The sequence below is a fragment of the Euleptes europaea genome, chromosome 14 (assembly GCF_029931775.1).
Source record: "Euleptes europaea isolate rEulEur1 chromosome 14, rEulEur1.hap1, whole genome shotgun sequence".
In the NCBI taxonomy this organism is placed as follows: Eukaryota; Metazoa; Chordata; class Lepidosauria; order Squamata; family Sphaerodactylidae; genus Euleptes; species Euleptes europaea.
The window spans coordinates 38619635-38633631 of NC_079325.1; the positions used below are offsets into that span (position 1 = coordinate 38619635).

At 46.2% G+C, this 13997-nt stretch overlaps 1 protein-coding gene across 9 annotated transcripts in view; it reads right to left on the minus strand.

The window, feature by feature from the left end:
• Positions 1–13997, minus strand: part of ZNF618 (zinc finger protein 618) — a 60143-nt gene that overhangs the window by 17760 nt on the left and 28386 nt on the right. For 5 of the 9 annotated variants that reach the window (XM_056860642.1, XM_056860637.1, XM_056860638.1 and 2 more), the window contains 5 exons: positions 13728–13817; positions 10602–10706; positions 8644–8733; positions 4379–4567; positions 2752–2832 (listed from right to left, as the gene is read on the minus strand). In XM_056860642.1, the coding sequence (XP_056716620.1) occupies positions 2752–2832; positions 4379–4567; positions 8644–8733; positions 10602–10706; positions 13728–13817 (555 nt within the window). Of the gene's footprint in view, positions 1–2751; positions 2833–4378; positions 4568–8643; positions 8734–10601; positions 10707–11980; positions 12038–13727; positions 13818–13997 lie in introns of those variants that run through there. The other 4 variants (XM_056860646.1, XM_056860639.1, XM_056860644.1 and 1 more) reach the window with 3 other exon arrangements.

The following is a 13997-nucleotide window of genomic DNA, read 5'->3' on the forward strand; positions in this document are numbered from 1 at the left end:
CAAGAACACCGCCGCAACAGAAAGTTACCAATCCACAAAATAAAGTAAAATTAAAAAGCCCACACCTGCTCACAACCTCCTACCTACATTTGTATCGCAAACCACATTGTGAATACATGCAAAGCGCACAAAAAATGCCAAGAGAGATATCCAAGGCCTATAGAAGGCTGAGCGCAGAACCTGCACACACTGGAATAACAATTTCAGCAGGTTCTTAAGGTGTAGTTCTTTTACAAAAAATGCCACCACTCCACTTTAACAGTCATGGTAAGAAGTTGCATGATGACTCCTCACTTGCATTTCTTTAAACCCCTCTTTTCCAGAAAGGCACAGATCTCCCCCTCTTCCCTGCTGAAACAAAGCCTAAGCACCTAAAAAGGGACAGACAGATTTAGGCTGTGAGCTCCTCAGTGCAGGGGTTGTCCGTCTTGTACTCTGTCAGTCAAGTGATTTTAAGGCCATGTCGGTTTTTTAAAAGATGCTTAAGGCCATCTTGTTACGGATACGGTGGACTGCCAAAAGAACAAATCAGTGGGTTGTAAAGTAAATCAAGCCTGAACTGTCCCTAGAAACTAAAATGACTAAACTGAGGCTGTCGTACTTTGGTCACACTGTGAGAAGACGAGAGTCACTGGAAAAGACAATCATGCTAGGAAAAGTTGAGGGCAGCAGGAAAAGAGGAAGACCCAACAAGAGATGGACTGACTCTATCAAGGAAGCCACAGCCCTCAATTTGCAAGATCTGAGCAAGGCTGTTAAAGATAAGACGTTCTGGAGGACATTGATTCATAGGGTGGCCATGAGTCGGAAGTGACTTGACCGTACTTAACACACTTACACAAGGTCATCTTCAGGTATTTGCACAGATACCTCTTGAAATCTAATTGTACCACCTCAACTCTAACTTCTGCAGCAGGGGAAAGGGAGTACATGGTCACTGTGAGTGTTGCGGAGGGGGGGACCTAGTTATCTAGAGATATATGAATAGCAATCATTTCTCACTTGACCGACTCATGTCCTTTGGAGTCTTTGCTTGCATGCCCCGACGGTGACTTGTTAAGACAATTTTACAGTTCATATGAAGCTCTCTCTGTGTCTCTCTCTCATGTAGCTATTAACAGGGATGGGCCAGGCTATTTTGATGGGTTGCGTGCCCAGCTTCACAGGTCTCTCTCTCTCTTTCACACACACACACACACACACACACACAGAAAGATAGGGGAGGTAAACATACTTCCCCTATTTCGTTTCCCAAGCTTAAACTTCCTAAAACAGCCGTTCTTCCCTCCACACCACTCCTGCCCCCCACTTCTCCCTTTCTCCTTTTGCTACTCAGATGGGCAATGTGACAGAGGTATTACTGGAACCTTACCTCCCACCATATGGTAGCATTTATATCATTATACTGAGCACATCCAGCTCAGAATTGTAAGCAGCAGCTCCCCAGGGTCTCAAGCAGAGAAAGGTCTTTTCCAGCACTCGCCCTTTAAAGACTGAACCTTGGACATTCTGCGTGCAAAGCAGGTGCTCGTCCACTGAGGCAGGGCCCTCCCAACATGGTACAAAGTCAAAAATTCATGTACACCAAGCTATTTTAGTGTACCCTGATCTGAAGGACCGTTTCTTTCCCCCATAATATCCTCCACCCACCACACCTATTGCTTTAATCCAATACAACAAGACCCGTGTAGGTTGATTTTACATGCATGGAAACTCTGTACATTCTGAACAAGAACATACTTGAGCCACCAATTGATGGTACAATGGCGATGAAAAGTATGGCAATACAGTCTGCTAGCTCTGTCTTTGCTTTTTTGTTTAATAATTGTATTGCTGATATCCCTATTTCCCCCTTTTTCCTTCTGTACCCCTTTCTATATAATAATTTTTTTTAAAAAAGAAAGAACATTCAACTTTCCTGGGAACACGGGCAGAGCGAGTGACTGTTTCTTCATGTCAAAAATCTCCCTGCAGATAGAAATCTAGTGAGAAGAGTTCTATCATAGCCTTTTCCTTGACATGCTAAGTTTCTGTCTTGCAGGAAGCTTGGCTCTTAAATTAGGAGTACTCAAACCAGCAACCTCCCCCCCCCCACTACATTCTGAAATGGTTACAATACGAAGCAAATTAAATCATGAGGCTATTTCAGAATGTGTAGAATTCCAGTTCTAGGTAAGCACACACTAAATTGGCACGTTAACGGTCTCGCCCACTTCACCGTTGGAGCTCAGTTCAGGAAAATCTGCACAGGAAGAAGCATGCTTTGGGCAAAAAGGCTTCCTCTGCCAAACAGAAATTCTGCCCCACCTCTTGAGGCTACCCAATCGGTAGCTTTTCTTGCTTAAACCTGCAGAGGCCCTGCCTGGTTCAGAGGCAAAAGGCTCAGATGCTGCCAAGTGAGATAAATTCACAAGGTGGAAAGGAGCAAGAGAAAACAACAGGATATGGCCATGGCTGTGCCCCCCCCCCCGCCAACTCCGTGCAAAGTGAGAAGGCAAACCACCCCGAGAGCAAGCTGAGCCACGTGCCCCCCCCTCACAGCAATGCTCAGTTTGCTCCTGGCTGCCAGATGCCCACAGTGACAGCAGCCCCCCAGGAACCTTCCTGGTAAATTAAAGGGTCAGGTCGTCCACGCCCCATTCCCACTTCAAGCAACAACCAAGTAACTCAGGTCAGCCCATTGCTTATTTAAAGGGGAGGGGGGAGAGTGGTATTGCAAAAGAGAAGTGGCAGAGGAATGAGCGTACTTACCACTCGAGTTTTGGGAGCTGCTGTTTGTTTCTTCAAAGTTGTTTTGCGTTTTACTTTCCACTCTGCGGCTGAAAGCACTTTCTGCAGGGAGGGAGAATAGGGGAGACAAGGGGCCGGGTGAGTGCTGATCCAGAACAGAGCTGAGCAGATCTTTTGGGCACTCAGAACGGAGCAGGAACGGAGTGCGCCCACTCAGGCGCCCACTCAGGCACTGAAAAGCATTCTTTTTAAAATGACTCCCCATGTTTAATAAAAGTAAAATAAAAAATCTGCTCAGCTCTGTTTTTCTCCCTGCAAGGAGAAAATTACCCCAGCAAGGAAAAAAGGTTCCTGTGCCAGTTTTCTCCTCGTAGGAAAGCTTTTTTTATGTGAGCAACTGTAAAAATAGATCTCTTGCCACCTTGCTATCTGACATGGCACGATTTTAAGATGGCATAATGGGCTACACAACTTCAGTCTGCTGCATGGCAAGATCCAGACCACGGTGCAGATGACCTTCCTTGGACCTCAAGCTCTGGCTTTTTTTACATGCCCAGGATAATGCCAAGCGCCACTTTGGGATCAGGAAGGAATTTTCCTCCAGGCCAGATTGGCCAGGGATCCTGGAGGTTTTTTGCCTTCCTCTGGGCACAGAACAGGGGTCACTGGGGGAGCAGGGGGGAGGTATTTGAGAATTTCCTGCATTGTGCAGGGGGTTGGACTAGATGACTCTTGAGGTACCTACCAGCTCTATGTTTCTATGAGCTGTAAAAAGCCCAGAGTCCAGCGTTGGATGAACCAGGCCCATGGAAATCAGACAACTAACTGCATCTCATGCCTAATTCTTGTTTCCATGGACCACTGTACTCGTTTTCTTTCTTCTTATGGTTGCAAAAGAGGACACCCAATGCTGTGTCTCTTGTGACCAGCATTCTAAGGCTGGGCTCAGCCCCCCCCCCCACACACAAAGCCTATGCATGCTGTGTAGGCCATACTTTGCTTCACTTCCCATGCACATAAGCACCTGGTTTTTACTATTAACACTCTGAGCTTAAACTCCTCATTCGCTCCACCAAACAAGAGTCAGGCTGGAGTTTCTGACATCACTTTTGAACCAGAAGTAGAAGAAGAGTTGGTTTGTATACCCCAATTTTCTCTATCTTTAAGGAGTCTCAAAGTGGCTTACAATCACCTTCCCCTCCCCACAACAGGCACCTTGTGAGACAGGTGAGGCTGAGAGAGCTCTGAGAGAACTGTGACTAGCCCAAGGTCCCCCAGCAGGCTCCATGTGGAGGAATGGGGAATCAAACTCAGTTCTCCAGATCAGAGTCTGTGGCTCTTACCCACTATGGCATGCTGGCTCTCTCTGGCATCAAGTGTGGGGGGGATAGGTGGGTAAGGAGAGAAGAATCTAATTTAAAATATTTTCTATAAGTTTCACTTACAAGGTCTGTTATACTTTGGAGAGGAAAGGAGTTTTACCAGCTTCTTGCTTATTTTAATGCTTGATATAATATTCTGGGGTAACCCCCCCCCATACACACACACTTTAGTGATGAAATAGCCTCCCCACTGGCTTGGGAGGGGTGGAGGGGATTACAGCAGCCATGCAACTGAGAGCAGCTGACAGGAGAAAGCGGAACCGTACCTGTGGTGGCTTTGCTTCCCGGGGATCCAGAATTTGGAGCACGAAACATCTGGGACTGGGATGCCGGCGGGACACCGGAGGGAGTGCGGTGGAAGAGGGTGGAGCAGCGGATAATGGAAGCTGGCGTTTTTTTGCCTGAAGGACTCGCTTCTGTCTTCACTGCCACGAAGAGTGGAGATCGAGAATATTCTGGATATGAACATTCAGAACTAGTGCCGGGATAGACAAATCAATTCCCAGAATCTGTGCCCGCCTGGTAAGATTTGTGCTCTCCAAATCCCTTTAACCTTCTGGGACACCCCTCCTTGCACAACTGTAAACGTCTCCGAAACCACCCAACACATTAGAATTCCCCCACTCACCCTACAGATCTAGATCCCACCTAGATTCCGCACTTTCCACATCCAACACACTGCATACATTCAAGACCTCGGGGCATCTGCAAAAACACTGGCTGGTTGCGGGGTGCGCTGAATTACAATCTCTGAGCAAACAGAAAGGGTCATTGGAGATACCCATGGGGCAGTCTTATTTTCTCACATTTTGGGTCTCTTATGATGCTCCCTAGTCTTGGAAATAACCAGGACTACCTTGAACTAGCCTTCAAAAACAGGGGTGCGGGGGTGCAGAGAGATAAAATTATCCTACAATCTTGATACAAATACTTTTTGCTAACTTGCATTCCTTAGGTCCCGTCTAAATCGAGTCATGCCAGCTGAGGAAGGCCCAGTTTATTTATTTAAGGGATTTTTATGCAGCCTCTCTTCGGGAACTTACAAGACGCAACACGATTTATTTATTTGCTTCATTTATACCCCACTTTTCTCCCCAATGGGGACCTTACATTACACCCCAAAGTGGCTTACATTGGTCTCCTCTTACAAAATGATATAATAAAAAAGCAAGCACCAGGTCATTCCTGACCCATGGGGTGACGTCACATCCCAAAGTTTACTAGGCAGACTTAGTTTACGGGGTGGTTTGCCAGTGCCTTCCCCAGGATATAATAAAACATAACATTAAATTTATAAATTAAAACCCAACATTTAAAAAACCCCAGCCACAGAATAAAAAACAAATAACTGAGCAGCTTAAAATGAATTTAACAGTTTTCAGACTAAAAGAACTCTATAAAATAATTTTAGAAAATTAACCCCCTTAATTAAAAGCCTGGATAAACAAAAGCCTTCTGGCCTAGTGCCTAAAAGAAAGTCCCCTAGGCGCCAGGTGACCATCAGGGGGAAGGGCAATCCACAGACGAGGGCCACTCCTAAAATAACCCTGTCTCTGGTTGCCACCCACCTCACCTCTGAAGGTGGGGGCACAAAGAGCAGGGTTTGTCAGGCAGAGCTTAACTGACAGTCTAAACAATATGGGAGGAGAGGGTCCTTCAAGTACCCTGGCCCTAAGCCATTTAGAACGTCAATGGTAAGAAGCGGCAGTTTGAATTGGGCCCACAATCCAATGTGCCACCAGCCCAGATCTTTCAGCACCAGAGTAATACAATCCCCTCTATTTGGCCCTGACCTGGATGGCCCAGGCTAGCCTGATCTCGTCAGATCTCGGAAGCTAAGCAGGGTCAGCCCTGGTTAGTATTTGGATGGGAGACCACCAAGGAAGTCCAGGGTTGCTGTGCAGAGGAAGGCACTGGCAAACCACCTCTGTTAGTCTCTTGCCATGAAAACCCCAAAAGGGGTCGCCATAAGTCGGCTGCGACTTGACGGCACTTTACACACACACTATCTAGCTTTTACAGTAGTCAGACTGCCATGTAAGGGCATTAGGATTTGCCACGTGTGCATTCGGATTTGCCAAACTGAAACAAAAAGCCTTCCAGACAAAAAATCCGAATCCAGAAAATGCTTCCCCTGTCACCATCTGGGCAAAATTCCAAGATCTGGTTTGTTAACGTACGGGACACCTCACTCCCTTCTTCCTCATCTCTCTGTGACCTCTCAGATTTGCCAAGAGCCTGCTCGACGCTTCTTGGTTTCTAAAGAGACCACCACACGTGCAGCTTTCTGGATCCAAATATTGAATTGAACAGGATTTTAATGCTCGAACCAATGAGCAACAATCTGTTCCTCCAACATGCTTCTTTCCCACAGATATGGTTCCAGCCCTGCCTTGGATACACCCCAGACTGATCTCCTTCAGAGGAATTAAGCCTGAAGAATCGCTTGAGATCTGCCTGGACACTGAGGGTGGGGGGACTTGTCTGGCTGTGCTGGACTCTCCCTCCCTGAACACACACACACACACACAAATCAGACAAAAATGTCACGAAGAAACCTCATCTCATAGTGCCATTAGACAAAGCAGAGCCACTTGAGCTACAAAGGAAGGAGCAACAGAGACTCATGAAGTTGAGAGAATTAGAATATCACAACTGCTCTACAGACAGGCTACTCCTTTTGACACTCTTAAGGAAGAAGTGGGTTCGAGATTGACAGGGAATTTTTTTGGCGAACAAGGCTCCCACCCGTTTCCCCCCTCAATACCCCCCATTTCCCCAACAGAAATGTTTACTTCTCTAAGCAGTCCCCAATCCCAGCGGCAAGAATTGGACACAAAGTATACCTGAACATAACTTGACCAGCCATCTCTAGACCTCCCTGAAGCCAAAAGATGTCCCTCAAACAAGACAACACCTATATGCCTCTCCATTTTTGCTGCTTTTACTGATTTTGTGCAGTGATTTTAGTGGATTTTATTATGTGCTTTTAATGCTTCATTGTGATTTTACTGAACATACTCTGCTGACTAAGGAGTCATTGTATGCACCTGAGGAAGTTGGCTTTAAAATCCACAAACACTGATGCCACAACAAATCAGTTTTTAAAATGCCACCAGACCCTCTGAGGATTCTAAAGAAACACAGCTTAGTTTAGTGGTTAGAATGTTGGACTAGGATCTGGGAGACTCAGGTTCAAATCCACACTCTGTCATTGAAGAGCTCTGGGCGACCTTGGGCCAGTCACTCTTTCCTAGCCGAACCTACCTCACAGGGTTGTTGTTATGAAGATAAAATGGGAGGAGGGGAGAATGTTGCAAGCCACTTTGTGTCCCCGCTGGGGAGAAACGTTGGGTATAAATGAAATAAATAAACAAACTGAAAAACACATATTGGTTGCTTTTAATTTTCGTCCTAAGGAACTCTGAACACCTTGAGAGTAAAAAAGCAGGGTCATGATCTCAACAATAGTCGAGGAAGTTGATGCCACAAGGACAGAAAATTAGGATCTGGAGGGTCCTGCTAGCTTTTCTGCTTGATATCATTTGATTCCCCTCCTCACTGCAACCCCTACTCCACATGGTCCCTCCCCCATGAAGGTCCCACACTTCCTGCCATAGCTTTTTCCCTGGTCAAAAGGGGCTTTTGCCACTGGACAAACTGATAGGATCCAACCCTATAACTGCAGCCAATAATAAAGAGGTGACTTTGGGCATAAAGTACAGGAAAAGAACACAAAGCCAATGATGATGTGCAGTCAGATCTTTTTAAGAAGATGAGGAGTTGGTTTTTGTATGCCGACTTTCTTACCACTTAAGGAAGAATTAAACCAGCTTACAATCACCTTCTCTTCCCTTCCTCACAACAGACACCCTGTGAGGTAGGTGGGGCTAAGAGAGCTGTGACAAGCCCTAGGTCGCCCAGCTGGCCTCAAGTGAAGGAGTAGAGAAATCAAACCCAGTTCTCCAGATTAGTATCCGACACTCCAAACCACTGCTGTTAACCACTATACCATGCTGGCGAAACATGCCACTTCACTTATTACATGCCACGTCACTCATTACACAACTGAGTCTGATCCTTTTTTTAAAAAAATCCCATGGAGAAGAATTTCGGAACACAGCAGAAATTTTGTTTTAATTCCCACCACGCCACATTGACTCCACCCACCCTTAAGCCCCACTGTACACAAAGAGGTTAGGGCTGCTTCAGGCGTCTTGACTGTTTTTCCTCTTTTTTTGGTGCCCTTCCCTTTTGGGTCTATAAATACACAGAAGCACAAATATTAAATAACCCCCCCACCCCAATGCAGAAACTGCTGTTGCCCCATCCCCAAAGGGCAAACTCTGTCTTTTTTTATTTCGCTTATCGTCCCTTTCTCAGCTGCTGCCTCCTCGTCCGTGGCGGCCACTTCCCAGCCCCCTTGCTGCCATGAAGCAACTGCGGGAGCGCCTACTCACAACCCAGCCCTTCCTCCCACAGGCAGCAAGCAGAACCCACAACACATCACATGTCTCAACGAGATACTCACTGATCGGGGCGTGAAGAGCCACGTGCTCCTGGTAGGGAGTGTAGTACTTGTACTGTTTGCCACAGAATTCACACGTGTAGTTGCCAGTTTCTGGGAACGGGAGAAAAAAGAAAAACACTCTGTGAGAAACGAGGGCAGCTACAAGAAAAGCCCTGCTGGATCAGACCAAAAAGTCTACCTAGTCCAGCATCCTGTTACCCATTGTGACCAATCTGATAGCCCAGAAGGATCACAATCTGGGAGACAGAGGCCAAAGCCTCCCCCAGTTTTTTCTCTGCCCCCCCTCAAAAATTGGTATTCAGAGATACACTGCCTCTGAACATGGAGGTTCCATTTGCCTGTCACAACTGAAAGCCATTGATGGACCTAACCTCTAGGAAGCCATCTATGCTAGGGGACCATCAGTATATCTTGTGGCGGTGAGTTCCATGAAGCAAGTTAGGCATTATGTGCAGTAATATACCCATTTGTCTGTTCTGAATCTATTGCACATCATGTTATATCTCTCCCCTTTTAATATATAAATCTAATGCCTCTGTGTTTGACATAATGCCTTTTTAATTAAGTGACAGGGATCCCAAGGCTACATTGTCAGTGGCAAGATTTATTTCAGTCCTTATATCCCTCATACATTAGATTTAAAATTACGCTGCTCAAGATCAATGGATCAAGGAGCTTCTAAGTGAAAAAGGAAAGGAATCTATTGCACATCAGCCTGCATCGGCTGACCCCAAAAATTAAAGGAGACAAAGTTATCTCTATCCACTTCCATCACACTCTGCATAATTTTATAAACCCATCCCTCCCCTTGTCTTTTATTGCTGTTGCTAAACTGAAGCTTAGCGTTAAGTTTGCCCCAAAATGCCCTGCATTCAACAGCTGCCAGCAGCATATACAGACTAGCACCACTGAGTTCTGAGAGGGTGCAAGGTCAAAGAAAGCTCCATCCATAGTGCTTGATCTCATTCATACACAGCACTCAGTGCTGCAACCACCAAATTAGGAACAAGGTTGTGTGAACAGGCCCCTTGATCTACGCTACAGCCACCCGGGAGCAGCTGCAGGGCATTCTTGGATGCAAAACGTATTTCTCTGCTCCTGCAGAAAGGACACCTGTCTGCAAACAGCAGAGAACCCCTTTCCTGGAGGAGGGAAAACAAAAGATTGAGATGCAGCCAGACAAAAGGCACGGGGTGCCTTGATTGAGCGTAACTCATATGACCATACTGCCTTAAAACAAGTCAGGCAGTAGCATCCTTTGCGACTAGCAGTGGCTCACCAAGATCTCAGGCAATACCAAGCCCTTTTATCTCAGATCCTTTAACTGGAGTTGCCAGGATTGGATGAGGGACCTTCTGCCCATAAAGCAGATGCCGGGGCAGTGAGCTATGGTCCCACCCCAAGACTGTGCCCACCCTCATTAGTCTAGTCAGTAGAGCTGGGAATTTAGTAGGGTCGACATGACTGCTGTAACATTGAGAAGGGCTAGCTCCTGTTTGCAGAGATTCTTGTCCAAATTTGGAATTGCAAGATTATCCACCCTTTTTGCATTACTTCAGTTTCGATTTTCCATGGGGCCATCTTTGACAAAATCTCAGAAGGAGAGAGCTGCCCCGGAGACCAGAGAAAGGAGGAACAAGCTACAGTTGCAGCACGCTGTGAGGTGTCTTAGCCCTGCACACATTCTGGAAGTCTGGCTCAGACTTTCTCAGGCACCTCTGAGATTTCAGAGGCCGCCTCCCCCTTTCCCCTTTTCAATGAATACTGGGGCCAAGAGATGTGGGGGTTTACAAGAGATGAATACGCCCAGCTCATTACCCCCCCCAAGGAATTCAATGCACATCCTTCACTTGGCCACAGCATCTAAAATCCTGGCCAACAGATCAAACTTTTGCTAAGCATCTAGTGGCCAGGCCTCACATAACCCACACTGTATACTTCGAAAGCTGGTTAATTACTTAAGTTGCAAACTCGGTAAGTCATACTTGGACCAATCTTCTGAAACGGCTCAGGCTCCTCTTCCTTCACCTCATCCTTGGCTATGATCGTTTGGTCGTAGGGGTCTGGAAAGAGAAAAGAAGCAGCCACGGTCTGGCAAAGTCCCCATGACCCAGAGCGATCGGCAAGCGAGTGCAGCCAGGCGCACCCTTAAATTCCAGTGGGGATCAACAGTGGATTACAACATCATTCTGCCCCCTTCTCTATTTTATTCTTCCAACCACTTGCCCTGTGAGGTAGGTTAGACTGAGAGAGACTGATTGGCCCAAGGTCACCCAGTGAACTTGTAGGGCAGAATGGGGATTCGAACCTGGGTCCCTCAGCTCCTCATCTGAGATTCTAACCACTAATAAACTCTCCCATTTTCTTTCTTTCTAATTCAAATCTCTAATACTCTCACCCTGTAGTATTAATTCCACTAATGATTAAACTATAAAAGCAGAGGTATTTTCCAAACTAATTCTTGTTCCCATATGCAGCCCATTTTCCCCTTCTTGTTTCTAAGCTCCTTTGAACTAAGTACTTATAATCAAAATATTTTATCTAATGAATGAACAACTCAGTTTAAATACATTGGCATATTACCAGCAAAGGATACTAGGAACACATATACTGGATGGGGGATACACTTCTGGGTAGCAGTGTGCGTGAACAAGATCTTGGAGTATGGGTGGACCATAAGTTAAATATGACCAGCCAGTGTGATGCAGCGACAAAAAAGGCTAATGCAATCTTGTATCAACAGAGGCATAACATTCAAATCGCAAGATGTCATAATCCCGCTGGACTTGAAACAATATTCTGGTCAGGCTGCATCACAATAATGGCTTTAAATTACAGGCAGAAAGGTACCGGCTGGATATCAGGGAATTTTTTTTTACAGTAGGAGTTGTTCAACAGTGGAATCAGCTGGCTGGGGAGGTGGTGAGCTCCCCCTCACTGGAAGTCTTTAAACAGTGGCTAGACAAACACTTGTCAGGGATGCTCTAGGCTGATTCTGTATTGAGCAGGGAGTTGGACTAGATGGCCTGTATGGCCCCTTCCAACTTTATGGTTCTATGATTTGTACTGATTCAATTTAACAGTGTTTGCACAATGAATTTTGGGGAGGGGGAGAATATTGAAGGAAGTATGACAGAGTTTACAAATACAATACAGTACACAGAAGACATCAGGCACTGTTAGGTCATCTTCAGGTTTCCTTTCATTTCCTAGTACAAGGATATGAGGAATGAAAGTCTGTGCCCTGCCAACTGAAATTGCCCCATGCCGATTAAAACTGGCAGACACAAGTCTGAACCACATTCCAATCCAATCCATCAAGGTGGGTATCCCTCACCCATTTCCTTAATCCAGTACAATCTTGATGCAAAGTATTGCAGCTTTCCTGCCTGGATTTCTGGAGCCCACTTCCACACTAAAATCTAACACAGAATAGATGAAAGGGGCGGGGAAGAAGAAACAGAGAAATTAAACTCCTGCATGACAGCTCTGCAGAACTCCTCAACCACCATCAAAGCTCCTCCTTTTCTCGTTTTCCCAGGCAGGAGAAAGGGAAATGGCAAATAATCTGGCATATACCGTCCTAGAACATCGAGCTTTTGTTATGACACTGATGTTGCGCATGTATATCGAAGTTGAAAAGTATACAAAGCTGCCTTATGATGAATCAGATCATTGGTCCACCTACCTCACTGCTGTCTACTCTGATTGGCAGCAGCTCTCCAGGGACTCAGATAAGAACATAAGGAAGGCCCTGCTGGATCAGACCAAGGCCCATCAAGTCCAGCAGTCTGTTCACACAGTGGCAAACCAGGTGCCTCTAGGAAGCCACAACAAGATGAGTGCAGCAGCAGCATCCTGCCTGTGTTCCACCGCACCCAAAATAATAGGCATGCTCCTCTGATACTAGAGAGAATAGGTATGCAGCATGACTAGTATCCATTTTAACTAATAGCCATGAATACCCCTTTCCTCCATGAATATGTCCGCTCCATGACTAGCTCTGCCAGCTATGCGAGATCGCGATCTCTGGACATTATTATGATTGCGCCTTTTGTTTTAGGATCGTTAAGCCCATCAGCAAGGATCTCTCGGTTCCTCCCGGGTTGCACAAGCCACTGGAATAAGAATAGATTTCCAAATTCCAACATACACACCCTGGCAGCCAGACATTAAGTCCTTTGTCACCTTTTGTCACCTGGGAACCTGGAAGGGGTAATCCTATCACCCCGCCCCCAGAGAAACAGTATATCTGGGGTTGCCCACTCCCATTATGTTACCTTAGGTCTTTCCTGGCATCTTTGCCGTTACTCTGTTGGTTAAGGGTTTGCGCAGCCTGATCACGCTCCCTCCCGCCTCGCTGGCCGAGCCCACGGGAACCCCTTGCCCTCGCCTTCTTTATATTTTCTACTATCTTAGTCTACGGGAACTTGGAGAACTCCTCATCTAGAAAAGGTGCAGTATTTCCCAACCAACGATCTCCTGCCACGTTGGCATCCATCCTTACTCTACTACCTTTTATTTCTGAGAATCTCTGTATGTTTGTGTGGCACCACTGAATGCTTGAAACGACATAAACTCTCTTAATTCGAATTCCATTGTCTCTGTCGTCATTTTAAAGGTCACAGAATACTGGCTCTGGTATACAAAGGTTGCTCCCGCTTTATAAATATTGTAGTTTCCGATTGCTCGCTAATTTCCCCATTCACAGAGCATTTCGGCTAACACTAGTATTATGGGAGAGGGAGAAAAAGAGAAAGAGAAAGATCTTTTCCAGTACTTGAGACCCTTTGACAAGAGATACCAGGGATTGAACTGGGGGCCTATCACTTGCAAAGCACATCCTTTACCACTGAGCCACAGCAACTGGAGATGCACAAGCCTGCCTCTTTGAACGACACTGCAACCTAAGTCAGTCAAACGCAGTCACTGCCGGGGTAGGACGTGGTGGAGCCTTAAGGCAACCCAGGGCAGCTTTCACCTCACTCCAAAGCAATGAGAGGGCAACAGACTTTACGGACAAGCAGAGGCTGGTTCTACGGCTTCTCTCAACTTGCAATGACAAGTGAGGAGAATGCACTCACCATCCACAGCATGCAGGTCTCGGTGTTCTTGGAAACAGCTGTAGTATTTGTACTTTTTCCCACAGATATCACAGGTGTACCGAAAATTGTCTGTGAGGAGGAAGAAGAGCACACGGCTTGAGAAGCCCAAGGCAAAGTTCGCAACCGTTCCAAGAGATGTTGCCAGATCACAAGGAGCCTTCATATATCCGTGTTATTCCCCACCCCCACCCTTCCCTCACAGCCTATTTCAATGCTATCCAGGTACATCTTAAGATAAACCGAGGTAGT